Raw genomic sequence first — 27,640 nt, forward strand, 5'->3', positions numbered from 1 at the left:
TTCCACGACTACTCTATTTTTCACTAAGCATCATTTCAATAGAATATAACAAAATTGTACACCTTAAGTAGCTCATATATGGTCAAGCCCCCAATACGAGAAAATGGTCAATCTGACTCTAAAATTCTCCCCTTAAACAGACGATAGCTCGAGAACCGGGCAAAATAGAGAATTCCTCTCGACATACAAGGCGTATAGTTATTCACAAAAATCCGATCCCCATCAAGAGTTGATTTTCGCCCAAAAAAGGCAAGAATTTAGTCTTCCCATTCCCCAACATTTGGAGGGCAATAACTCCCCGTAGAACAGAGCTTCACTCATAGAGACAATATTATAGGGTATGGACCATCAACCATGACACCAAGGATTTCCATGTACTCAAAATAGTTTGGCCAGGACATTTCTGAAAATCAGTCAAAATTGGGTCTCTGGAAAGAATTTTCCCAATTAATGGGGAAATATCGACCCACACAACGAATCAGGCATATTTCCTGTACCTCTGTGTCGCAATAGAACCTCCAGTACAGTTGGCGCCTCAATCCCCCCCCCCCGCAAAAAGGGCAATCTAACCCCAAACTTCACCCCTTATACCGTCAATATCTCGGCAACTAGGTGTCGCTGGAAGGCATTCTTGGCACCACTGAACTCCCCTACCTACTAGAGGCAAAGTAGTTTTGTAAATACGACATGCCCCATATATATGTCAGTGGATGCAATAAATGATTATAATTTCGTCGATTTTATTATTTATTTCACCCTAGGAATAACATTTTCCTGGTCGCTTCTTCACTTGCAAGTAGATTATACAACATAATACTGATGGTAACATATGGACACTCAATCATGCTACGTACAACGGCATGAAAATAAAAGTTTTTCAGCTTTACACGAAGTTTAGAAAGTGTGGGCAGGGTGCAGCACATGATAGAGCGTGCATATGCTGCCATCTGTCCTGTATTCTGTAATCTACTTGCAAGTGAATAGCGACCGTATTTTGTTTACGAAAAGGATGCGTATGGTGAACATCATTTGTTTCCTATGAGAATTATTTACGTACAATCCTGAGAGGTACAATCACTATAGCTAGTCTGAATACCTCCTCCAACTTATGATTTTAACATAACACGAAGTTCAGAAAGTCTGCGATGGGTGCAGCACATGATAGAGCGTGCATATGCTGCCATCTGTCCTGTATTCTGTAATCTACTTGCAAATGAATAGCGATCGTATTTTAATAATAAGAGAGAAATGCGCACGAGTGTGCATTGTTAGAGATACTAGTAAATGTCACTTTTTCCTATCTCGGTTATTGATTTGTCTGCCCTCTGACACGTCAGTATGTGATATTGCCGACATAGTTCACCACATAATTTGCACACGCAATCTCCGTCAGCAGTATGGAAGCCTGATCTGATGCACAGTCTGTGGTGGTAGCCATGGATTGATAATCTCGTCACCACATGTCGCAACGGTTGGTTTGGTCCCATCCAGTTCCTGTCTATCATGGCTCCGGTGCTGTAGAACCCGTCCGGAATCTGGCGTCTTTTCTCTTCTCTTTCCGATAGAAGCTGCTCGTAGCCGCTGGTAGATGGCAGTAAGTAGTTCGTTCTGAGGTCTTCTATCAGGAAGGTTTCCCTTGAAAGTATATATATCAGCCTCGACGGTGCATATTTTGATGTTCCCAGGGCTCTTTTCAGGAAGGTGGCTTTAACACTTTCTAGCATCTCTAGATCCTTCTTCTTTAAGTACTGCCAGATTATTTGAACCCCGTACGTCAGTACTGGCATTATCTTCGCCCTGAATAGCTTCATTGCTGTTTCCAACGACAGTGATTGTAGGTGTTTTATGTCGCTTATTGCCCTGATCGCGGCCACTGACCTCTCCTTTACATGCATAGTAAAACAGGTCCCTGAAAAGATTGGAGACAATAGAGGACGAACTCTCCAAGCTAACAAACAAAGTGGACATGATTGTTAACTTATTATCAATCCAAGAGGACCTCAGTATCGAGGAAAGGATCAGAAATGTAATATCAGCGGAACTGCGCGCCTTTGAAACCAATATCGAGGAGAAAGTGCTGTCTAGGATGTCCCAGAACATCCACCCCGCTATCACAGCAAAGAACGACACCCAACGAGGGAGCACCGAAGCGCAAGAGGAGGAACCAAAGCATGTCGATATTGTCAAGGAGAAGGAAACAAGCACAGAAGTAACAAAGACAGATGTCCAAGAAGGAAATCAGCATGGCGAACCAATAATCCGAGGAGATAGTGAGCAGAATGTTCAGGAGGCAAGCAGAGAACCAGGTACGGCGATAGAACCAGACGGAGACCATGGAGAAATCGCGTGGTCGAATGTAGTACAGAGACAAGCGCGAAAGCGGACACGAATAACAGGAAACAAACCAGATAATTCTCTGAGAGCAGCAGAACGTATCGGGTGGCTCTATGTAGGCAAGCTTCACAGTGCCACCACGTCGGAGGAACTCAGAAATTACCTAACTAGGGGGGATCGTATTTTGTTTACGACAAGGATGCGTATGGTGATCATCATTTGCTTCTTATGAGAATTATTTACGTACAATCACTAAAGCTAGTCTGAATACCTCCTCCAACTTATAATTATCAGTCCGCTGCTCCTTGTATCTATACATCTAGCGCTACCGAGCGGATGCACTTTGTACTAATGAGAATCATCGCTTCCAAAACGATTGTACGTATATTTCTTCGAATAAAATGGTGCTCATCGTAAATGGAGTGCATGTACATTAATTGAATCGCTCCATACAGAAAGGGCTTTAGTCCATTAGAGTTTGTTTTGAGAAAACTAAAGAAAACATTCTGTAAATGCCTACTCTATTCCTTTCTGCATAGAACTCTGAGCCTGACGCTTCAGTTTCTATCTTTCCAAACATTGGACTGAATACCTCTCTGCACAGGCCGATGGAGCCACCCATAAAGATATGATTTCCATCTATATCTCGTTTTTTTAAATTTGTGACTGAAGCCCTTTCTGTATGGACCGATTCAATTATTGTGCAACTCGAAATATATCTAATTACAATAAATATATCTCATAGCAACTTTTGGAATTATTAATAAATAGCTGAATTTGTAATAGGCCAAATTAAGAGAAATCACAGGAACGGGAAGTACGAATGGGAAGAAATTAGACAATTTTATGCATTATAATCGACCTTCTGAAAGCACATCGCACCCCCATTAAAAATACTGTGGTATGTCAAAAACCACATATTACTTTTGTAAATTAGTTTCGACACTATGTTACTAGTTGGTTGTATGAAATTCTGATAACTAAATAATAAATAAATTATCAGAGGTTTTGGTACCTATTTAATGTGATCAGGGATAATAGTTAATCTATATACGCTCCATTTACGATGAGCACCATTCTGTTCGAAGAAATGTTTTCGAAGATGCTCATTAATACAAAATGCATCCGCTTGGTAGCGCTAGATGTATCGATACAAGGAGCAACGGACTGACAATTATAAGTTGGAGGATGTATTGGAATAATGTTAGATTTTAGCTTAACACAAAGTTCAGAAAGTCTGCGACGGGTGCAGCACATGCTAGAGCGTGCACATGCTGCCATCTGTCATGTATTCTCTAATCTACTTGCAAGTGAATAGCGACCGTATTTTGTTTACGAAAAGAATGCGTAAGGTGATCATCATTTGTTTATTATGAGAATAATTTACGTACAATCACTAAAGCTAGTCTGAATACCTCCTCCAATTTATAATTGTCAGTCCGTTGCTCCTTGTATCGCTCCATCTAGCGCTACCAAGCGGATGCACTTTGTACTAATGAGAATCGTCGTTGTCATAGACAAATAGAGAGACTAATAAAGGGCTCAGAGCCAAAGGTGACCAACCCACAATTTTGTATTGTTCATTATTAAGCTTTTTTTTTTTTTTTCAAAACTATACATTGTTGTTACAGATTCATGATATTTTTTTGTATTTATTCAATGTAGACCAATTAAAATAAATTGTGAAACCTATCATTTTTGTCAGGATTCTTCAACTCTTATTTACTCATCTTGTAATTGTGGGTTAGTCGCCTTTGGCTCTGAGCCCTTCAATAATGTTTTCCGAAATAGAGATCGTTGTACGTATATTTCTTCGAACAAAATGGAGCGCATGTAGATTATTATTGTGCAACTCGGAATATCTATTCACAAAAAATAGATCTCATAGCAAACTTGGGAATTATTAATAAATAGCTGAATTTGTAATAGGCCAAATTAAAAGAAATCTACAGGAATGGGAGTACGAATGGGAAGAAATTAGACAAATGGAGCCGTTTAATTATAATCAACCTTCTGAAAGCACATCGCACCCCCAGTCGAAAATCACATTACTTTCGTAAACTAGTTCCAACACTATTTTACCAGTTGGAAAATATGAAATACTAATAATAAAATAATAAATGAATTATGAAAGCTTTTGGTACCTATTTAATAAAATATTTTTACAGCAGATCTGTTTATCTTGATTAGATATTTCGAGTTGCATAACAGCCCCGATCATATAATTATGTCTTTCCCTCTGCCAACATAAGTAGGGCAATACCTCCCACTGAAGAGAAGCAGCATGAGTGAGGGCAACATAATGTATGAGACCTCGACCTCCTTCCATGACACCAAGGGTTTTTCTTAGGTCGCAATGATTTGGGCTGGAAGACCCTGGAAATCCATGAAAATCAACCCTCCAGGGAGAATTTTAACCATTAAATGAAGAAATAGCGACATATGCATTGGGTCCGGGATGTTTTGTGAATCCCTATGTCGTACTGGAGCCTCCAGTATGGTTGGGGTCTCAACCCCAGAAATCTGAAAAATGGGCAATCTGACCCCAAGATTCTCCCTTTAAACCGACGACGATATCTCGGCAACCGGGAGTCGTAGAGAGGCGTTAGTGGCAACATTGAATTCCTCTCGACGTACTAAGGGTATAGTCATTCACAAAAATCCGATTCCCGACAAAAGTTTTTTTACGTCCAAAAGAAGGCAAGAGTTTAATCGACCCTCCAGAGTGAGTTTTACTCAGTAAATGAAGAAACAGCGGCATGTTCGACAAATCCAGCATATTTCCTGTACCCCTCTGTTGTAATATAGCCTACAGTATGGTTGGGACCTGAACACCAGAAAATTAAAAACTGGGCCATCTGACCCCATTAAATCGACGATATCTCTGTGACAGTTCCAAGCACTTGTTGGCCATATAACTAATCCCAAGGCGTCACCTTAGTGTATTTTTAATTATTGCAAATAATAAATGAGATGAGGAAGAAGTGGAGAGTGTTAGTGGAATGAAAGAGAGGGCCGGGAGTATCCCGAGAAAACCTTATGCAAGTCTGCATTAAGTCTAGTGCCAAGATAAATTCATGGCAATGCTGTAACTTATATTACAGCCATTTTGGAACACCATCTTCGTCCAGCATAAAACTATGACACTGTTGAAGACGCACTCCTGTCATTTTTTCGCACAATAATCTGACAAGTGATCTTTTGCATAACTAGTGAATTATTTATTTAAGAAAATAAAGAGAATCTTACCTCAATTTCAGAGCAATTGCACGAAATGTCCTCCATTACGATGAACACATATTATGTTACAACCATGTATGAATTTCTGGTACATTTGCTGGACCTCATTCTCACTGATTGCATAATAGCTGGGGTATTTCTTCATTGAGAGTATACGTAATAGGAGGGTTGTTTTTGTACACAATTTGTTTGAGGCTATTCCATGGCTTCAAGTCACATAGGCCCTACAGACAAATCTGGAGAGCAAGAAGGCCATAGTTTCTATGGCAGTGTCTCTTAGATTTGACTCACTTTGTAGTAGTATTAATAGTAGTAGTAGTAGTAGTAGTAGTAGTATTAGTGTAGTGGTACTATAATCCCGTTGCTCTAATTTCCGGCAGCCAATCGCGTTGCAGGTCGGCTACATTTAGATGTGTGCGTCTTGTGATTCGCTGAGGAAGAAGTTATTCATTTCTTAAGGCTCGATAAATACTTAATATAATCGCCCGTCATTTTGGCTCTTTCGTTGGCGTTTGCAGAAAGCACACGAAGACGTTATTTGCCGCTCAATTATTTGCTGAATTACAGTGCATTTGATTTATTATCATAGGAGCTACGACATGATAATGTTTAATGGTGTGGCAAATAGATTCCTCGTCTGGTAGCTCAGCAACGAAAGAACAAAAATGGCGAATGATACTACCTACCTAGACTTCCTAAGACGTAAGCAAAGAGGAGGAGTCACCCCAGGAATAACAGCGTTGCGACTATAGTATTAACCTTCAAAATGAGATTTCAGGGGAGTTATAATTCCATAAATATAAATTTCTAGATGTACCAATAAATAAATAATACAACTTTAATCTACTTATGTATGGTGAAAGAAAGGATTGGGTTCAAGGAAATAAATAAATTAGAAATATGTAAGAGGAAGTTTTTTTTAATTTCAATGGTGTTCATTAGATGTGATTCTTTCTTGCATCCCAGTAGATGGTCTATATTCATGGTGGAGGCTGGTCTTTGCAGATGGTGCGTGCTGGTGAGTCCTTGATGTTATAGCTACGTCACTGTTATTTCAAGCGTGGCTCCTTCTCTTTGTTTACATCATAAGCTGACAGCATTGTTGCACATTGTATAACTGTTGTATTGTATTGTATTTATTAACATTCCATGGTATTCATACAGTGCTTACAGCTAGAATATGGAACAAGTCAAAAAACTTAATACTATTATAAAATCTTAATTTATAGTCACAGTCTAGTTGGAATATATACAGAAGAGATTTACAATATAGTCTACTAGTACAACACAAAGTTTTAGTATCAATTTCATGAAGTGTTATTGAATGTCATGAATTCACCTACAGAATAGAAGGCGTGAGAAATTAGGTACTTCTTTAATTTGGCCCTAAATAATTTTATGTTTTGAGTTTCATTTTTTATATCGATAGGGAGGCTGTTAATAGTAATATACGTTACAAGAGCGGTATGTTGACGTTTTCATGGTCGAGGAAAAGATTGAAAAAGCGAAACGTAGTTGAGCTTTTTTAATTTCCAAGAACATGAAAACAAACATACCGCTCGTGTATCGTACATTATTTTGTGCGAAGATCGTGTATTTATGCTATGAACTGTTGAATTACGAGTAGTTACGAAGTTTTCACGATTACATACGAGGAAGATTATTAATGAAAAGATATACTGAGAAGCCATGGGCATTATTTGTAGTTTTTTTAAAATAGCCCTACACGACTCCCTAGATTTGGCACCTACTGTTATGCTGCTGCTGAGCAGGACAGTATGTTAATTGAAGAGCAGACGGAGAAAAGGGTGTAAGTGCCAAAAAACTAACATTAACAACTGGTACTTGTATCGTTTTCCACGGACTCAGTTGTACCATTTACTGAGCTTTGTACCAATTGTGTAGTCGAATTCTTGCACTTCTACTGATGACACTGTATAGGCATGAGGCCTAATATCACTTTCCAAGGAAAAAGTGAAAATTTAATTTTTTGGAACTTACACTCTTTTCCCTGCCCGCTCTTCTATTTACAGCTGTTTACTAAATGTGGCAAGAGAGGAAATGTATGATGTCATCAGCGGCCAATCACAAGACGTGCACGTTTAAATGTTGTTGTTGTTTTCTAATGCCAGGCGTTTGACAATAAAGTCATTTGACCTCTTGCACTCCAATATTTTTCAAAGATATTGTCATGGTCAGCCACTGAAGCACAGATTTTGAGGTGTTCCGAATCCATTTCTTGGTTTGAGTTGCATAATGGGCAGTTAGGGGACTGATATATTCCAAATCGTCTGTAGCTGCATTTAGATTGGCAACAGGCCATGATTGTTTGGCCAAACACCTGCATAGAATTGGAATATATCAGTCCCCTAACTGTCCATTGTGCAACTCAAACCAAGAAATGGATTCGGAACATCTCAAAATCTGTGCTTCAGTGGCTGGTCATGATAATATCTTTGAAAAATATTGGAGTGCAAGAGGTCAAATGACTTCATTGTCAAATGCCTGGCATTAGAAAACAACAACAACATATTCCAATTCTATGCAGGTGTTTGGCCAAACAATCATGGCCTGTTGCCAATCTAACTGCAGCTACAGACGATTTTCGTGGTAAATCGGGAATCAACTGTGGATTGTGATGCAGAGAGTTCCATTTTTTCCCTTGCGATTGTGTTATCAAATTTTGTTTGTTGAAGTCTAAGTATGTAGATTTAATAAATATGTTGTTGTTTAAATGTAAAGAAGCTGCAACGTGATTGGCTGTTGGAAATAACAGTGACTTGACTATAATTTTGTGCAGCAAACAATGTGTATTGAATATAAACATTGCTCTGCATAGTTTCTTGCTGCTTGTGGGTATTTGTTCCAGATGCTATTCGACTGTTCCTATAGTTTAATTACTGATATGGTTGGTTGCTTCCTCGTGCATTCTGTGTAATGTAAAATGATCTACAACTCAAGGCAAAAATATCTCAGCAAAAAAACTGCTCTTTTGAGATCAAAACAAAATGTAAGAGGAAGTATTTAAGGATATAATTTGAGCAGCAAGGATTGTGATTTACATGAAAGAAAAAAATGCCTATAAAACAAATTTATTACTTTCTTCTATACAGAAACTTCATATCAAAAACCAATCCAGGTGTCAACTTTGTCTACAGCTTAACAAATTGTAAAGATGTACATATCCCAATAAGAGCATTATAAAGACAAGCTTATTACTTGGCAGTCTGTTGGCAAAACTAGGAAGCTACGAGGGCCTTGTAATGAAATGCATCATAAGTAATTATTACATGGCAGATCTCATTTAATTATGTCTAGAGAAATTACAGACCCAGTTCCTGTTTCGAAATTTCAACCATTTTCACCAGCTCTGCTATCTCGTTGGTCCTGGAACAAAAAAAGATTCAAGTAAGTGTCTCTTCAACAAAATATTCACTAAACATTTTTTTACATGAAAAAAGAATTCCGTCAAATCACATATTATTGAAATAGTTATTATGTTTTCAACAAACTCAAGACTTTTCATTACTCTCTCTGTTAGTGTAGCATATGGTGAACGTGGGTTCAGTAAAGTGAAGAACACTTTTAGGTCGAGAAAAACTCAACAATCTGACAATGCTAATCCAATTGAAAGTTTTAACACAACTTTTCCCTTATTGAACAAGGCCTTTGCCCTTCATGGGACACAATAGGCTATCTTTATCTTTATTTATCTTTATCTATATAAAAACAGTTTCATTCATGCTGATCTTTTTAATTAACAACTGACTAAGAGAGTTCGGTCAGACGGTAGCTTTCGAGATTTGCATTTTGGAGGTCTGGGTTCAAACCCCGTGCCCTACCAATCTGACTGGGGTTTTTCATGGTTTCCCTCAGTCACAAAGGAAAATTCTGGATTGGAAATTTACATGGCATGATCATCACTGCCTCAATCACTAATATCATAACCATTTATCAAAATCTATAATCAGTTACATGAACACAAGTCATCTACAATACACAATAGAAACAGAACTCAACAACAGTAACATGCGATATGTTGTATTTTAGTTTTTATATTTTTTATTTTAGTAATTATGTGGTACATTTGGCATGTCCCATATTGTGTATGTGATCGATCACTTGGATGTAATCAATCAATCTTCTTAACGTATCCAGCTGTTTGCTGACAACATAAAGTCCACTGTAGTCTATTCAGTTTTTGTTTTTCACGAGAAATGAGGGGTATTTTGATCGGTGTTCATTATAGATGCCACTTGGATGTAATAAAAAAAAAAGAATGATTGTGAACTGGCTTTAAAGGTCAACATTAGTGAAGCTAAAGTGCAGTGATTCAAGATGTCGTCTGCTTCGAAATCTATGAACATTAGAGTTATATTATGAATACAGTATCCTACTTCTCAAGAGCTTTACAAATGTGATGTTTCACTTACGTTGCTACTGTACAACAATCAAACAGACTACACTACACTGATTTACTTATATCTGCATATTAATTTTTCTTAAATCTGTTTTTAATATTTCCACTAAGGTATGTTTGCATTTGTTTCTAAAATTACATCTTATGTTTTATTTAAACTGATTGTAAGACTGATCATTAAACATGTTAATAAAAATATTTTAGCTTGTTGTCTTAGTACTGTATTTAAATTAAACAATTTGAATGTTCATTAAAACATTGGTGTGGGGGGAGAGCTCTACAAATGTAGGCAATCCTGTTTCATGTATATCTCGTGATATCAGGGCCATTCCTGAATAGTTATTTCCTTCAGTAGCTCAGTAATTCGTTCGTTTCTGATTACGTTGAGGTTCACTACTAATAATAACTGACTGAAAAATCCCAGATCTGTGGTTTATGTTTTCATGTAAAAGCAAAGTAACTCAGAAGCTATAATTCCGAAATTATTTTTATAAACTATATTCATTATATTCATTACTAAGATACGAGATCTGTCAATGGAGTAAACTAGACAATTTTCTTCTCACAACAGACCCGAATAACGCAGGTACTACTTACATTTGAGCCATATTGACTTTGATGGTCTTCATGTGCGTTTGTCCCAAATACAGCTCTCTCTTCTTTTGATTTGATACCCACTGCTCCATCTGCATATAAAATACATCATTTGTACAGTCAGATATAATGTATTATTTCATTGGTTTTAAAATGTTTGTTACAGATTTCTGCATGATGCTTTATTATTTTGTAATTGTTAATTTATTCTTGTTCAGCGTTTAAGCCTGGTTAAAGTATTCATTTTATTAATATACATATTTTTTACACTTTTTGTTCATTCCTTTGCCTTCATGCAACTTCTTCTTTCAGAAGAAGAAAAATAAAATAATAATGTGACAAGAGTAACTTTTGAGGGAAACGATTGAGTGAGACCGTAACTTCAGTTTTCTAAGTAGTAACCATATAAGATTACATTGTATATTTCAGGGGGAGGGTCTACAATAAACAATATCACACTTAGGCTACGACCTGCAGGATTACTGACATATTTAGAGTTCAGATGGCTCAGATTCTCTGACATTATAATGCCAATATGTCGATCTTCATTTGTGTAACTTTTTCGGAATGTTTCTGTAATATTGGTTATTGAAAATTTCAAGACTTACTAAAAAGAATTTACATGTCAGATTCTCTGGTGTGTAATTTTCTGAGTACAGCTGTCTGTACATTGAATATTAAAAACTACAAAACTTAAGAATGTTTGATGACATTATTACCATTAAAAATGAAATATTATTAAAGTGAATGCCATGATGTATTTGTCACTAATTATACAGATTAATGCTTTAATGATGATATGAAAATGAAAGCTTTTGGGGTTATATAAGTAGGCATAGAGAATATCTGAAGATCTTCATTTTTATAACATTTATTGAGTGATGGCTATATAGTAGTCTATACAAAACTTACATAAGATAACAATATTGTTATTAAAAATGAAATATTTTTATAGTTATTAATGAAGTGAAATGGGTCTTTTCCATATATTCAATAGTGGTGTGGTGTAGATATTTAAAGCTGAAAGTTATAATTTATAAAACAGTTATGCTACCTGTTGTTCTTTATGGTTGTGAAACTTGTACTCTCACTTTGAGAAAGGAAGAGAGATTAAGGGTGTTCGAAAATAAAATGCTTAGGAAAATATTTGGGGCTAAGAAGGATGAAGTTAAAGGAGAATGGAGAAAGTTACACAATGCAGAACTACACGCATTGTATTTTTCACATAACATAATTAGGAACATTAAATCCAGAACTCTGAGGTGGCAGCGCATGTAGCACGTATGGGTTAATCTAGAAATGCATATAGAGTGTTAGTTGGAAGATCTGAAGGGAAAAGATCTTGAGGGAGGCAGACGTAGATGGGAGGATAATATTAAAATGGATATGATGGTAGAGACTGAATTAATCTTGCTCAGGATAGGGACCGATAGTAAGCTTATGTGAGGGCGGCAATGAACCTCCGGGTTCCTTAAAAGCCATTTGTAACTAAGTGATATAGATTTTTATATGTGTGATTCTCTTCTATTGTCTGGAGGAAGCGCAAAAATTATAATACTTAAGGGAAGACCAAAAGGTATTACTTACTGATAAAATAAGAGGCCTACAAAATGTTGTAGTGTTTCGATCACTTTAGCAAGATCTCATAGCAGGATAAAATGATTCTACTCTACATTTGAAGGTAGTTCACGAAACATGCAGCAGCTATACCAAGAAGCTATATCTATTGTTGGAAAGCATGGTAAACCTCATATTTTCTTAACTCTCACCTACAATCCACAATGACCTGAAATAGCTACTGCTTAAGTCCCACATGAAAAACCGACTGATCATCCTGACATTGTTACTTGCGTTTTCGCATTGAAACTCTAGAACTGAAGATGTATAGGTTCAATAAAAAGTATTTAGCAAAAAGAAAACCATTCAGAGGGGTATGTTTCATTATTATGGAAGCAAATAACTTCCAAAGTTTGGTATTCTTCATTGGAAATAAATTTGAAAAATTTTAATTTGAACTTCTAATGAACTTAGTTTGCAGCATTTTCTGCACAAGCCACTAGTTCATTTATAAAACTAACATAAAACTAGTCATTACAGAAATAAAGAAAAACAACAAGAAACAACCTACTTACATTATTACTGGTAATTAATCCATATCTAGTATAAATTTTTTTGCATTTTCAATTGCGAACTACTGTGATTTTAAAACATTTTCCTTTGCTATATTGCTGTTGTTTTGTGTGTGTGTGTGTTTATATGTGCGACATGTGCAAAGAATTATAGCCTAATTCTTCAGGTATATAGTTATGATAACCACTTTTATGTGTTAAATAAAAACTAAGTTGTACATTACCTAATTGACTAGTATCAACTCAGCCAACATCAAAACTGGTGAGGTCCTCACTTCTCCACTCAGAAGCAAGGACCTCACTAGTTTTGATGATGGTTGACATAAAGCTGAGACTAGTCAACTAGGTAATTAACAACTTAGTTTTTATTTTAACATAAAAGTGGTTATCATATCCATATTCCTAAGTGATATAAAGTGTGTAATCAAGATGCATAATTCTTTCTTTGAACAATAAAATAATTCTGTACCTGTACTTTATGGTAGTTTTGTTTTGCCTTCACTTGTTCCAAAGCCTTCTGGAAGTCCTTGAATTTTTCTTTGAAGTCCTTCATATCTCGCATAAGCTTCTTCTCAGCTGATGATAAAACTGGCTGACGTTGACTCACCAGACGTAGAATATTTTCAGCCCTGTCAAGAAACAACAAAATAAATTATATCCATTAAAAGATATCTTATAAGTTATAACGTTGGTATATTTGCACAAAAATAAAATAAAACTACAGAATGGCACATTTCAAAATACAGGGTTTTTCAAAAGTAAGAGGTAACTTGAACTACTCATATTTTCTACACAATCTTAAAAATTCTGGCACTGGTTTATTAACAATAAATGGGACTTTTTGTATCACCATGATACTGGTAACGAAATTGTTTCTGAATGTTCTGGTGGTCGAGTTGTGACAGACCAAAGTTCGTAGAAAACATTGTGAATGCTACGATTGTTTTACAAGTCCAGGAAATTAGACAATTTTAAGAATACTGAACATGCAATGTGAATCAAGTTGCTAGGTGACAACAGATGAGTTGCTCAACAGTGTAGCGCATTTTCAAAAATTGGTTTACATATGAATAAATCCCACTCTTTTATATTATATTATTTTTCTACAAACTTACTTTTTACCGAAGTCAGTGGACTTTCGAATGTGACTTCTAAATAACCCTATATATCTAATACTAAGAATTTAATAATAAGAATATCTTCGTTGACATATGGGCGAATCTAGAAATACATATAGAGTGCTAGTTGGGAGGCTGGAGAGAAAAAGACCTTTGGGGAGGCCAATATTAAAATGGTTTTGAGGGAGATGGGATATGATGATAGAGACTGAATTAATCTTGCACAGGATAGGGACCAATGGCGGGCTTATGTGAGGGCGGCAATGAACCTTCGGGTTCCTTAAAAGCCACAACTATAAATACCTTCGTTCGTGCTTCGCAATATTAGGAGGTAGATCTACAAAAGTCTTGAGAGATTCACAGCTTACCAAGTGTTCTATATTCGTATCTTTTTCTTTTGTGCATAACAAGCAATTATGAGAAATTAACAAACCATTCCATGAAGATGTTTACTCGGCAATCATGACCACTACCACCAATTTGAAGAAAACAATAGATTTTCTGGGTGGGTCAGGAATTAATTTTAAATCTTTCGAGAAATAGTTCTATCTTGAAATATGATTTTCAGTTGTCAAATTGTGATAGTTAAAATTAATTTTCCTGGCATGGCATACAGGAACATCTCATAGGTTCTGGATGTGAGGAATGGTGAGTGGTTAGATCCTAAGGATTTGGTGAGCAAAGACGATGAGGCCCTCCATTCATATTGAGAGTTGAGTGTGGATGATACAACCGCAAACTCTTAAAAACAATGTATCCCTAATAAAATTGATTGTAAATTGCTCTTGCCTTTTAGTCAGTTCTTCTTGCTTGTCTTTGGTGTCTTCATATTTCTCAGCTAGTCGTTCTGCTGTTTGTTTAAGTTTCGCTTTCTCCTGTTCCATGTGCTCCAATTCCTGTAGTTGATGCTGCTTCAAAGTTTGCAATGTCCGCACTCTGACAAAACACAACAATACATGTAAATTAATTTTCTCATAAATTTAGTGTGTAAGAGTAACTATGTTGCAAATCGAGCTTTCAGGTATAACTTCCTGTAAAGTTGATTTGAATAATTTCGAGGGAAAAATTGTTCCAGGGCCGGGTATCGAACCCGGGACCTTTGGTTAAACGTACCAACGCTCTTCCAACTGAGCTACCCGGGAACTATACCAGACACCGACCCAATTTTTCCCTCTATATCCACAGACCTCAAAGTGGGCTGACAACCGTCAAGCAACCAACATTGAGTGCACACTAACTCTGTGTGATTTAAATTGTGGTTTTCTGTTAACGAACAGTGACATGTATTATGCAAATCAAGCTTTCAGATATAACTCCCTGTAAAGTTGATTTGAATAATTTCGAGGGAAAAATTGTTCCGGGGCCAGCTCAGTTGGAAGAGCGTTGGTACGTTTAACCAAAGGTCCCGGGTTCGATACCCGGCCCCGGAACAATTTTTCCCTCGAAATTATTCAGTAACTATGTTGCCATTACTTTTCGAATGCCCTAGTACATTATGGGTATTAATTTCGTATGAGTTGCCTATGTGTTTTGCTTTATGTTTTCTCAAGATCCAATGTACATCCTATTAAAGATGTTGCCTATTGTGTAGATGTTAGTTTGACTACATTCTCCACTATTCCATTGTTTTTAATGTTGATATTACTAGGAAGCCATTGAAATTAGTTTGATTTTTGTTTGTCAGATAGTTTCTATAGTATCTGAGATATCTTAACTGTCATGAATTAATATTCGATAGACATGCATATTTTTATAGTAAAATAACACAGCTGGGAAGTCATCGAATATGCTGAATTGCTTCTCTGTTAATGATAACCAGTGTACTAAGGTATCATATATAATTATTGTTATTTCATTAGAAAATATAGGTTAATATCATACATTCTGTAGACCTACCTTCTCTCAATTTCTTCTCGGACTCGGTCATGTCTCTGGAAGTATTCTTCTCGGAAGAGCTGTGTAGTTCTGCTTACCAACTGTAATGAACGACATTCGAATATATTTTAATATTCTACAAAAATAGGCCTACATATAGCAAATAATTAATTAATTACCATACTTGGCATATGATGTTACTTTTATAGAGTGGAAGTAATATAAATGTGCAGATTTTGACAGCTTATTCCTTGGCTAGAAAAAAAAAATACCATATTAGTCCCAAACGAATGCTTTTCTGAGAAAAAAATTTTTTTCCCTAATTGCTAACACTGTTTTACTCGATAAGTACTATCCGTATCATCCTAATTTTTACTCTTATCATTAGAAACTGATAAGAAATGATTTATCCCCTTGCAGTTTTTCAATAAAATAGATGGTGTTCTTGCAAATTTGTGAATGTAATATGCACCCTAGTTTTCAAGACGAAATTTTGTCCACAACAAATTCCACCATGAAGTGGCCGAGGATCGAACCTAAGCTTTTAATAATTAATTTCTCCGATATAAAATAAATATTGATGCGAAATTTTAAATAATAACAATTTTATTCCTAATTCCCCAAGAAGAACAGACTAGTAACTTGATATAACTGTTTGGCAGTGCATCTGTTCAGAATTGGAATTTATACACACCAAAAAGTGTTCTTTGCGAAGAAGATTCAACTATGAACTTGTAGCACACACTAATCTGCAACACTACCAACACTCCAGATAAAAATGTTAATAACATCCATTTCTTACTACCATTTATTGTTGCAGAAGCCGTAACAGTACATCATTTTTATAAATGTTTACGATTATGGAAGAAATAATCCAATTTCCAAATAAAATTTATTAAAGATAAATAATTAAGGTTTAATAATTTGAAATTATTAATATTTACTATATTATCATTAGATGAGTTATCACCATTTGTAGGTTTTCTACGAAAATGAATTATTATTCAACATACAGTTATTAATAGAATAAAATAAAAAAAATTTAATATAGTTACATTTTTTAATACCTTCATGTTTATTAAGCAGTTCTTGATGAATGGTTCAGGTATTATTATTTTTACTGCGTGTCTTGTATTTATGTTTAAGTAGTCATAGTAACAATTAACAATAACATGTATAATGAAATGATTTCATCAATATAACCAAGAATTATTAATACTCGAAATAATTATATATGTTATTTCATTGTTATATTAAGAAATTTTTATCTGTATCGATTTAATATATCAGTTTGACAAATTTTTATTATTTTTTTGGTAATTCGGAATTTTTAAAAATATACCGGTAAGTAATTATATTATAGACATTAATTAATCGAATACAGTAACCTATATCTTTACTAGTATATTGAAAAACAAATGGAGAAAATACAATGTTTTAACATTTGATTGAATAATTAATTATAAAATAGTTTCTGCTGATTTCGAGTTCATCGCCATTTTGATTTTAAATATTTTAATTATTTTTATTAAAAATAATTATATTTTAGTTATATTATAAACTGAGTCGTGGATACCGAATATGAGCAAAATCCATCCAATTGTTTAGGAGAAATTGATGTAGGTCTACAAAGACAGACATAATAAAATTAGTATAACCAAAATCACTTTTTCGATGTCAGGATATTGAAAATGTGTATTGAGGAGAAATTGTAGAGATGGACATTTTGGAGCAACACAGTTCATCATCCAACGAGAAAGTAAAATATAATAATAACATGCAGATAAATATACTCGTATTACTACTAATATTGTCACTTACCTCCAAACATTCTTGAGGAGAGGGATCCGCATTCGGACCCAACTTGAGAATAGGTTGCGATATGTTATGCTTCAAAAACTTCTTAATATGGACATCAAAAGGCTCCTTCAATAACTGGAAGAAAAAATAAATAAACATCACACATTTGTGAACGTAAGTAGAAAGGAGCAAAGTAAAAGGTTTATGGTTGGATGGTGGTTGTTTAACAACTCCAAATAAGTTGATGAAGACCTTACTAAGCTTTACAGGTCTGATAATGTGGAGAATTCTATTCCTGAGGTCGAGAATGGATTAAGGAAGAATTCGTAGGGTTTAAAACTAGCGAACTTATGATCTAAGACCAAGGACAACAAAAATATATAAGCAGGGGGTTCCTGAAGAGGAAGGGGAGAATGCTGCTAGAAATCTAACTATAACAGAAGATGAAGTTTGTTAATAACCTCCAACTGTGGAAGAAGTTAAAGAATAGACTATATTCATACTTATGCATAAGAATAAAGCATGAGGAATAGAAAGTGTGGAGTGATATACTGTATGTAAGGTGGACAGGGTTCTGCAAGAATTGTAGTGTCACAGTAGAAGTTGAACTAGCGCTTAAGGGGTTAGGTACAGCTTACAGCAGTAAAATTTTGGAAATATTCAACATTTCTTTCCTCCATTACTGTATCTTGTACAATAATCAAAATTAATATGTATAAAACATTGTCCTTCTGCTATATGGAAAAAATATTTTTACTATTAAAAAAAATTATTTACACTTTTATTTTTTCAAAATTCAGTTCACTGTACAGTGATGAAGCGTTTCCTACATAACTAAAAACTATCCAACATTCTGTGATGAAATTTTTTGTGTGTATTTATGCATGTCATATCTACAATATGATGCAAGATCACTTCTCTACCTTTGATAAATTGTCTGATAAAAAATAAATTCATTTACAAAATGGTCAAATATCAGTGTTTTCTTCTAACACAAACTAAAAAATATATTATTTATTAAGGAATGTAGTTGAAAGAGCATGCTATTGTAAACATGACTTTCAGCAATAAAATAAAAGAGAGAGAACATGAAAAAGTTGACAAGTTTATGAGTTATGAGGGAAACGCTTCATCATTGCATAGTAAACTGTCACTACTTTGAATTTTGAAAAGAAAAATATAAATAAGTTTTTTTTTTAAATCGTAAAAATATATTATATTTTCTCATATAGCAGGACAGTGTTTTACACATACTAATTTTCATTATTGTACAAGATACAGTAATGGAGGAAAAAAAATGTTGAATATTTCCAAAACTTTTACTGCTGTAAGCTGTACCTAACTCCTTAAGAAAATGAAGAATGGGAAAGCAACAGGAGTTGATGGAATCCCCACTGAATTAGTGAAATTCTTGAGTGAAGACAAGAAGCAAATTCTATCATTATGCAACGAAATATATGAGAAAGGCGAATGGCCTGAAGATTTTACAGAGACAGTGTTGATTCCAATACCGAAGATAAATAATAATGCCAAGAAATGTAACGAGTTAAGGACTACCAGTCTGATATCGCATTCGGCGAAGATTCTCTTGCGAATACTGAATTGACGTTTATATTCTAAGATGGAAGAACAATTGAAAGAAGAGCAGTTTGGTTTCAGAAAGGGAAAAGGTACGAAACATGCAATTGGACTGCTATGAATAATCGGCGAAAGATAGTTACCTAGAGAAGAATAAAGAAATATATATAATATTTGTGGACCTAGAAAAGGCTTTGACAGAGTGGATTGGAATAAATTGATAGGGATCCTAAAGAAAATTGACGTGGATTGGAAAGAGAGAAGACTATTCAGTAATCTTTATATGAAACAATGAGTGAAAGTCAGGATAGGAGAAGAAATGTCAGAAGGAAGTGAAATTGGGAGAGGAGTATGTCAAGGATGTCCTTTATCACCTACCTTGTTCAACATCATCTTGGAGGGTTTAGTAAAGAACTGTTTTCAGAATATGGGAGGAGTGATAGTATGAGGAAGAAGAATAAATTGCATAAGATTTGCTGATGATATGGCGTTGTTAGCAGAAGAGGAAATCAAACTAAAGGATATGCTACTGGAGCTAAATGCCAGCTGTGAGCAGTATGGGATGAAGATAAATGAAAATAAGACGAAGACCATGGTCATAGGAAGAAAAATAAAGAAGGTAAACTTGCGAATTCTAAATGAGACAGTAGAGCAAATACTTGGGGTGTACTATAAGCAGCAACACGAGCTGCTGCCAGGAAGTCAAAAGGAGGATAGCAATGACCAAGGAAGCTTTTAATAGAAAAAGGAGCATATTCTGCGGAACTCTGGAGAAAGAACTAAGGAAGAAACTAGTGAAGTGCTTTGTGTGGAGTGTGTCACGGTCAAAGTGAAGAGAAGCGAATAGAAGCATTTGAAATGTGGATATGGAGAAGAATGGAAAGTGTGAAGTGGACAGAGAGAATAACAAATGAAGCTGTGTTGGAAAGAGTGGGTGAAGAAAGAATGATGCTGAAACTGATCAGGAAGAGGAAAAGGAATTGGTTGAGTCACTGGCTGAGAAGAAACTGCCTACTGAAGGATGCACTGGAAGGAATGGTGAACGGGAGGAGAGTAGAACAAGATATCAGATGATAGACACATTGAGATATATGGGTCATATGAGGAGACAAAGAGGAAGGCAGAAAATAGGAAAGATTGGAGAAAGCTGGGTTTGCAGTGAAAGACCTGCCCGTGGGCAGAACACTAAGGGTCGATTTCTAAAACACGGATGAAATCGTGGTTCCAAACCTCGGCTTTTAAACCGCGGTCAAAGTCTGAATCCTTACGTGATTTCTAAAACAAAGTCGAGACGCGGCTTGAGAAGAAACTGAGGTTCGTGGGTTTTATATATGGCAACGCAGCTAAGAATCGACTTTTATTCCTTTAAACAGTCGATATTAGAAAGAAATGAACATCGGGATTAATTTTTTTATTGAATTGCAGTAAATCACATTCTTTTGTTCCCAGCAAAGTTATTGTTGTATTTACTAATTTACAGAATATAGGCTATGTGTGTTTAATACTAGCATTACTTAGTATTTAATAGGGAACGGATTTTTAGGTACCAGAATGATATTAACCACATAATTAGCACAAGTCGAGCGTTTATGTTGTAGTTCATCATTTGTCCATAACTACTACCAACATTAACTACCTGAAAACCGGTTCTAAGGAATTAATAACCTAAATATTTGCTGGATTAAAATTTCAATTGAAACTAAAATGTAGTATGGTTGTATTTTCTCATATAATAGCCTACTACGTGGAAAGCCCCAATAATATAAAACTTAAAATAAGAAGACAAAATCACCTTTGCTTCATATTCTTGTAGGCCCACATCATTTTCGATTATTAAATAAAATGTCCAAAACTACTGTAAAACTAAGAATTAAGTTACATCGTCTCATAAACATAACGGTATAATTAATATAAAATATTGTATTTCACTTCCCTCAAAGCAACAAAGTGTAAAAAAAATTGTCAACCTGCTGCCTCTTGCATTTCGTTGCAGATTATTATTTAGCATTCTTGTTAAATTTTGCGTCGATTCCTTCGAAAATCGAAATATTCGACTGAAATTATTGTCGTTGTATAGTTACAAAGAATTATTTCTGATTCTCATCACTCTAATCCGGGGATTTAATACTTGTAGAGACAAATTTTCCTTTGATAATCATCCAGCTGATCTACTACCTCCATCTTGTATACATGAAGCCATGGTTTTAAACCTACCCCAGCCGTGGTCTCTGCTTCAGACCATGGTTTCGAGCCATGGCTCAGAAAAATGAAAAAGACCTCGTTTTATAAATCCAAACACGGTTTAAAGCCATGGCCGTGGTCTAGACCTCGTTTTAGAAATCGACCCTAAATGATTTAAGTGCGTGTGTAAATGTGGCTCTCATATACAGGGTGCGGCATTTAACGTTTCCTATTTTCAAACCCCCATAACTTATTTAGTTTACAAGTAAATTGCAAGAAATTAATCAGTTTACAACCATTATAATCTTGGAATTACAGTACATCTTATGTTTTGAAAATAATGTCTTTAAGATCCTCCATTGGCGTCAATGCATTGTTGCAATCTTCCCTGCACACCGGCCATTACTCGCCGCAATTGTTTCAGGTGTAACATCAGCAATTTCTTCACGCCCAATAACGAAAGTTCTGCTTGTTTACATAACCATTGAGACAGAAATTTGCTTCATCACTCATTATCAGGCAGCTGTGAAAGTCATTGTGAGTGTTAAACAATTGCAGCATTCTCTGACAACATTGGACGCGCAGGGCTTTGTTTACTACTGTTAATTTTTGTGCGACCTGGAGTTTATATGAATGGAAATGCAAATCATTGTGTAATATTCTTCGCACACTTCTGTCCGACAAATTCATGATCCGGGAATGACGCCACACGGAACGATACAGACTTCTCTGCAGAGCCGTTTTCACACGTTCGACATTATCAGGAGTCCGCGCCGTTTTCTGACGAACTCGAGCTTTGTTTTGAACCAATCCCGTTTCACGCCACTGACGCACCCAACACTGATTATTTTTCGTGATGGTGCAACTCCACGTTGATTATCACCAAAAATCCGCCTAAACTCGCGCTGGTCAGCAACAATTGACTTGGTTGAAACAAACTGTTCAACACAGAAAATGCGCTGTTGCACCGGCCAACGTTCCATGGTTAACTAAAGGCTTTGCTACACCGAATCCCTGTGTTTGCAAACATGTTTTACCAACAATGTGAACAAAATCGCCAACTTAAAATGGGAAACATTAAATGCCGCACCCTGTATAACAATGACTTCTCTATCACAAAGCGCAAGTTCCTGACTATCAACAAAAGGATTGCTGACTGTCAGCATTGTTGCCCTAGTATTAATTCCAAAATACTTACCACTTTAAGCGGCGAGTAAGACTCTTCCCTGCTGCCATTGTCGTTGCCGTTCAACATCGGTACGGCTGGAGAGGCTGGCAGGGGGACAGAAGGCAGGACGAGGCTCACCACCTCCCCAGTGGCGAGCAGGGTGATGAGCACCGGGGGGGTCGAGGTGATGGCCAGTCCCAGTATGGGCGACAGTGGAGACGAGGACGAGGTGCGAGTGCAGATGAGGTACTCGGCGGAACTGGGCTGGTTCAGCAGCTCCAGCGGAGGCGAGTCTGGAAACAAACCTGAGTCTTCACAAGTAATAACAGTTCTCACAACTCTTGTCACCATCGCTAGAGCAGCTACAACTGATGAGTTCAGGCATCAGTGCCAAATGCAGAGATTCCTGATTGGCTCACCAGTTAGACAAAAAATTCACTAGTCAGTATTAACTGTAGGAGCACAATTAAAAATCAGATTTTTTGTTTTTAACTCAACAAGTAAACTTCAACGTGCTCATAATTTTCTTTTTTTTTTTCTTTTATCGTTGTTGGTAACTCTATAGCATCTATTAGATGCTTTATGGTTGTGCTAACATATTGAGTTACTTGTCAACAATGTGACACTGAAACGTGTGTTCAGGTTACTGCCCAGCGACAGTCCTGATGTTTTTTATATTTTGATGATTGGTTAATTAATATTAACCCGGCACACTCACACTCACATTCATATAAATTTCCAGACTCTAGACACCCAGGTAATTTTTCTTCTTCAAGAAAAATTCACCGAGAGCCGAGCCCGGGAATCGAACCCAGGACCTCCGGATCTGCAAGCCAGCATGCTGACCAACAGACTACGGAGACAGTCTGCTCATAATTTGTGTGTACGTTTTGTAAGCAATGTTCGTAAATATGATCATATTACTCCATCCCTGGAAACAATAGGTTGGCTTAAACTAGATAAGAAATAGTAATATGCGTTACAAGAGCGGTATGTTGAAGTTTTCATGTTCGAGGAAAAGTTTGAAAAAGCGAAACGTAGTTGAGCTTTTTTAATTTCCGAGAATTGAAAGAAAACATACAGCGTGTGTATCGTACATTATTTTGTGCGAAGATCTTTATTACATACCTGAAAGAGGAATTTATAATTAGTTGCAATGAAATCTCCATCTTGGTTTCTGTTTAATGACGGAAAATTTGCAAAACAAAAATATCTATCTTCAACATTGTTGCTTTAAAATGTTTTCTGTGTTTACTATAATCCAGCAAGCCATGATATACGTCTGTCTTTTTTTTTTCCCCCAGTCTATAAATGCGAACTTATAACAAATGGTAAGGTTATGTAATGATTTATTTTTCATTTTAATATTTTAACAATATTATTTATATAACATATTGCAGTAATAACATCGGCATCTGGAATCTTGTTGATATTTTCACGGCTTCCTTAATGTTACTTGCATCACGAATGCAGTAACTTTAGTGCTTAATTTTTGCAAATATGCAAATATGCACGATCTCGCACAAAGAAATTTACATTCACTTCTCCTTCTCTTCGAAATCTTGAACTCTTCTATTCCTTCATACCTGTCGCCTCGCTTCACTTACATTTCTTCCCACCACAATCTGAACACACGCTCTTGCCATGAAACAATACTAACAATACCATCCCATCGCACTTCCTCATACTCATCTTCTTTCACAATAGCCCTGCCAAGACTCTGGAATGCGTTACCTGCTAGCATCAGGGACTGTCGAAATAAAATTGAATTCAAACGCAAACTTACTAGGCACTTGGTCAGTAATTGAGACTCGTTCAGACATGGTTTCTTGCAAATAGTTCTCTTAATCTATCACAAAATATATCAATATCTGGTAATTTCATCACTATAGAATTTTGTTATTGTAGGTTTAATTTGTAATTCAGTAAATACAAAAATATTCTTTGTTCTTAACTTCTATGATAAAATGTCTAGCTTTCATTAATCAGGTATTCTTGTCGTACTTTAATTTTTATTGTAATTGTAATTGTAAATTTAATATTAATTGTAATTTTATTGTTCATGTTATAGTTGCAATCCCCTGGTAGAGGGGCAGAGAAGGCCTGATGGCCTTATCTCTACCATGTTAAATAAATAAATACTAATACTAAATACTAATACTAAAAATGTTCACTATCTCAACAGACTAGCAGGCTAATGCTATTTTTAAGCCCTGACCATTGTCAACTATAAGGTGAAATGTTTATATCAAGCTACCAAAAATATGACAACTCTCCACTTGTGTAGATGATAAGATTTAACTGCTAATACAGGATATATATAGAGTGAACCATAAGTAATGTCATTTATTTCAGGTGTTATTTTTCGAGTTATTTCAAACAAAAATGTGTGAAATAATTTTGCCTCGTTTTTGCTTCCTTTTCGACATAAAAATTGTTTTATGTGAAACATTTCATAGTGTGTTTTGGGAAAGCCATTGATTTAATTCCCAATATGCTTAGTAAATTAAAGAAAGCAGTGTATTATGATAATAAATGATTGAAAGAATTTTAGTTTTGGCCTTTAAATGTGCAGAAATTTATTCCGAACACATGTAACTTTTCATTCTGCAAAATAATTTTACAATGTTACATATTTTGTTCGGATCAAATTTCTCAACAATCAACTTAATTTCAAAACACACACTCTTTCCGACACAATCATGAACACAACTCACGACAACCAGAAGATAGCGCGGGATCTCCACTAGACAATGAAGAACAAGACTTCGAAACTAGTCAGCCAAGGTAAATCCTAAATATTAACATAGTAAAGAAGTTGGAAATTTAATCAGTGATATATAAGTGTTAAAAGTATAATAGAAAAATGAAGAAATATTTGGGGCTAAGAGGGATGAAGTTACAGGAGAATGGAGAAAGTTACACAACACAGAACTGCATGGATTGTATTCTTCACCTGACATAATTAGGAACTTAAAATCCAGACGTGTGAGATGGACAGGGCATGTAGCATGTATGAGCGAATCCAGAAATGCATATAGAGTGTTAGTTGGGAAGCCGGAGGGAAAAAGACCTTTGGGGAGGCCGAGACGTAGATGGGAGGATAATATTAAAATTGATTTGAGGGAGGTGGGATATGATGCTAGGGACTGGATTAATCTGCTCAGGATAGGGACCGATGGTGGGCTTATGTGAGGACGGCAATGAACCTCCGGGTTCTCTAAAAGCCATCTGTAAATAAGTAAGTAAATAAGGAATACAGTAAATGTTATGTTAAGAACAGGGATTGAAAAAAATTAAATTAAAATAAGTCCTCAGGAATGAGATGAAGAGATTGGGGGTGTTAAAGGTCTGGTTGATTTAAACCCGAAGTAATTATAAAAACTCACGTATTCGGACATTGCTCAAATTTATAACTGGTCACTCATCTCACAATTTGGAGAGATTCTGAGCTCTGACAGCCTTCCACTTTCTGAATTTAATGAACTAATGGTACTCTGCATGCATGCACACCATTACTTACCATCATGAGCTTTGGCGAACTCCTCCAAATGCACAATGAATGGTAATGACATCATGTGCACTCCAGTATCATGGGTACAGAAGTATCTGAAATGATAAAAACGTAAATAATTATTTACGTGTTATGACAGGTGTTCTATTTGTTTATTGTAAGAATATAATTAACTCTTCAATAAAAGATTTTTTGGTAATAAAAATACTGGTGCAGAAAATATTAGAGTCTTGAGGAAAAGAATCCAATGTAAAGCTATTAGTGATATTTATTCAATTTTTGACTGTGTAACAATTCAGGCGCTGGGCACAATAAGAGAATTAGCCTGTTAACGCTGCTATTGCTTAGATATCTGTTCTTAAGTACTGTGCATTATAACATTTTAAATTTGGCTGCAAAAGAGTATTTGTCGAATACAGGGGGGAGAGCCATTAATCCTTCCCATTGAAGGCTTTAAGGAACCAACCTGGACAAATACCCAATGTCCCATCCCTACCGTCCCGTGGTACAGGTGTTAGTAAGCATAATTTTACAAGCTGAACTAAAGGGAGGGGCCACACATCAATTAGCACTGGTCACCTTGATGAGTTAATAACTGAATTTGGTATAATTTTCCTCTATTCAAAACCTAATTCCCTCTTTACCCTTTCCTATCCAGTCCTCTGAACTCTTACTTTCTTAGACCCCAATGGTATTAGAGCATTCGAGGTATATAGGTATCTTCTTTCTTTGTTATGTTGTCAGTCCCCTAACTGCCCATTGTGCAATTCAAACCAAGAAATGGATTCGGAACACCTCAAAATCTGTGTTCAGTGGCTGACCATGACAATATCTTTGAAAAATATTGGATGCAAGAGGTCAAATGACTTTATTGTCAAATGCCTGGCATTTGAAAAAAACATTTTAAATTTTATTAATATAAAATTCTTTAACATAACATTAATTATTATTGCCAAATGTAAAGATTTTGTTCCTAAATTTTCTATCTAATTTCTCTCAAAGGTGATTTTTTTATTTTTATAATAGCGCTGTTACTGCATCCAGTTTCTCAGTTATTCTAGCATTTCAAGGAATTATAGGAGGAGAAAAAGGAGGGAAGGGAAGATATGAGTAGGAGAAAGAGAAGGAATAAAACATAAGAGTTTGAAGAAGAGGAAGAAAACGAAGCAAATGAGATGGTTAAAGGAGAAAAGAAGAGATGGGGAAGGGATGAAGGAAGAGAGATAAAAGAAGACAATGGAGTAAGTGAAGTGAAGGAAAAGACAAAGAAGGTGGAGAAATAGAAAGAAAAAAGAACTGCAGCAAGGAATGGAGGAGGATGAAAAAGGAACAGAGGGGAATGTGGAAAAAAGGTAGATAAAGAGAAGCAAGAGATGATGAGGAGCAAGACAAAGAAAAAGAAGAAACATAGACGAGGGCAGAGAAGGAAGCGAAGAAGGAAAAGAAAACAGAACAGAGGATGAGGAAGGGAAAAGCAAGAAAGAACCAGAAGAGGAAGTGGACGAGCAAGAGCAAGAAAAGGCGTAGGTGAGTATGGAAGAGGGACGAAAAGAAAAACAGGGAGAGTAGGTGGGACATGAAGGGAAAGAAAGAAGCGGAGAAAGAGTGGTGGAGAAAGAAACAGACGAAGTGGATAAAGAACAGAAAAAATATAAAAGGCAGAGGAGACGAATTGGGGAAAAGGAAAAT

At 35.8% G+C, this 27,640-nt stretch overlaps 1 protein-coding gene across 2 annotated transcripts in view; it reads right to left on the reverse strand.

Annotated features, from left to right (window-relative positions):
• Nucleotides 1-8,650: 8,650 nt before the first annotated feature.
• mbo (Nuclear pore complex protein Nup88) overlaps nt 8,651-27,640 on the reverse strand; it is a 504,598-nt gene continuing 485,608 nt past the window's right edge. Inside the window, exons 8-15 of one of the 2 annotated variants that reach the window (XM_069827764.1) lie at nt 25,961-26,046; nt 22,468-22,730; nt 17,532-17,645; nt 15,732-15,811; nt 14,625-14,771; nt 13,187-13,346; nt 10,592-10,680; nt 8,651-8,961 (exon numbers count right to left, since the gene is read on the reverse strand). In XM_069827764.1, coding sequence (XP_069683865.1) covers nt 8,898-8,961; nt 10,592-10,680; nt 13,187-13,346; nt 14,625-14,771; nt 15,732-15,811; nt 17,532-17,645; nt 22,468-22,730; nt 25,961-26,046 — 1,003 coding nt within the window. In that variant the 3' untranslated portion in view covers nt 8,651-8,897. Of the gene's footprint in view, nt 8,962-10,591; nt 10,681-13,186; nt 13,347-14,624; nt 14,772-15,731; nt 15,812-17,531; nt 17,646-22,467; nt 22,743-25,960; nt 26,047-27,640 lie in introns of both variants that reach the window. The other variant, XM_069827763.1, reaches the window with a different exon arrangement.

Source organism: Periplaneta americana, chromosome 6 (assembly GCF_040183065.1).
Source record: "Periplaneta americana isolate PAMFEO1 chromosome 6, P.americana_PAMFEO1_priV1, whole genome shotgun sequence".
NCBI lineage: Eukaryota > Metazoa > Arthropoda > Insecta > Blattodea > Blattidae > Periplaneta > Periplaneta americana.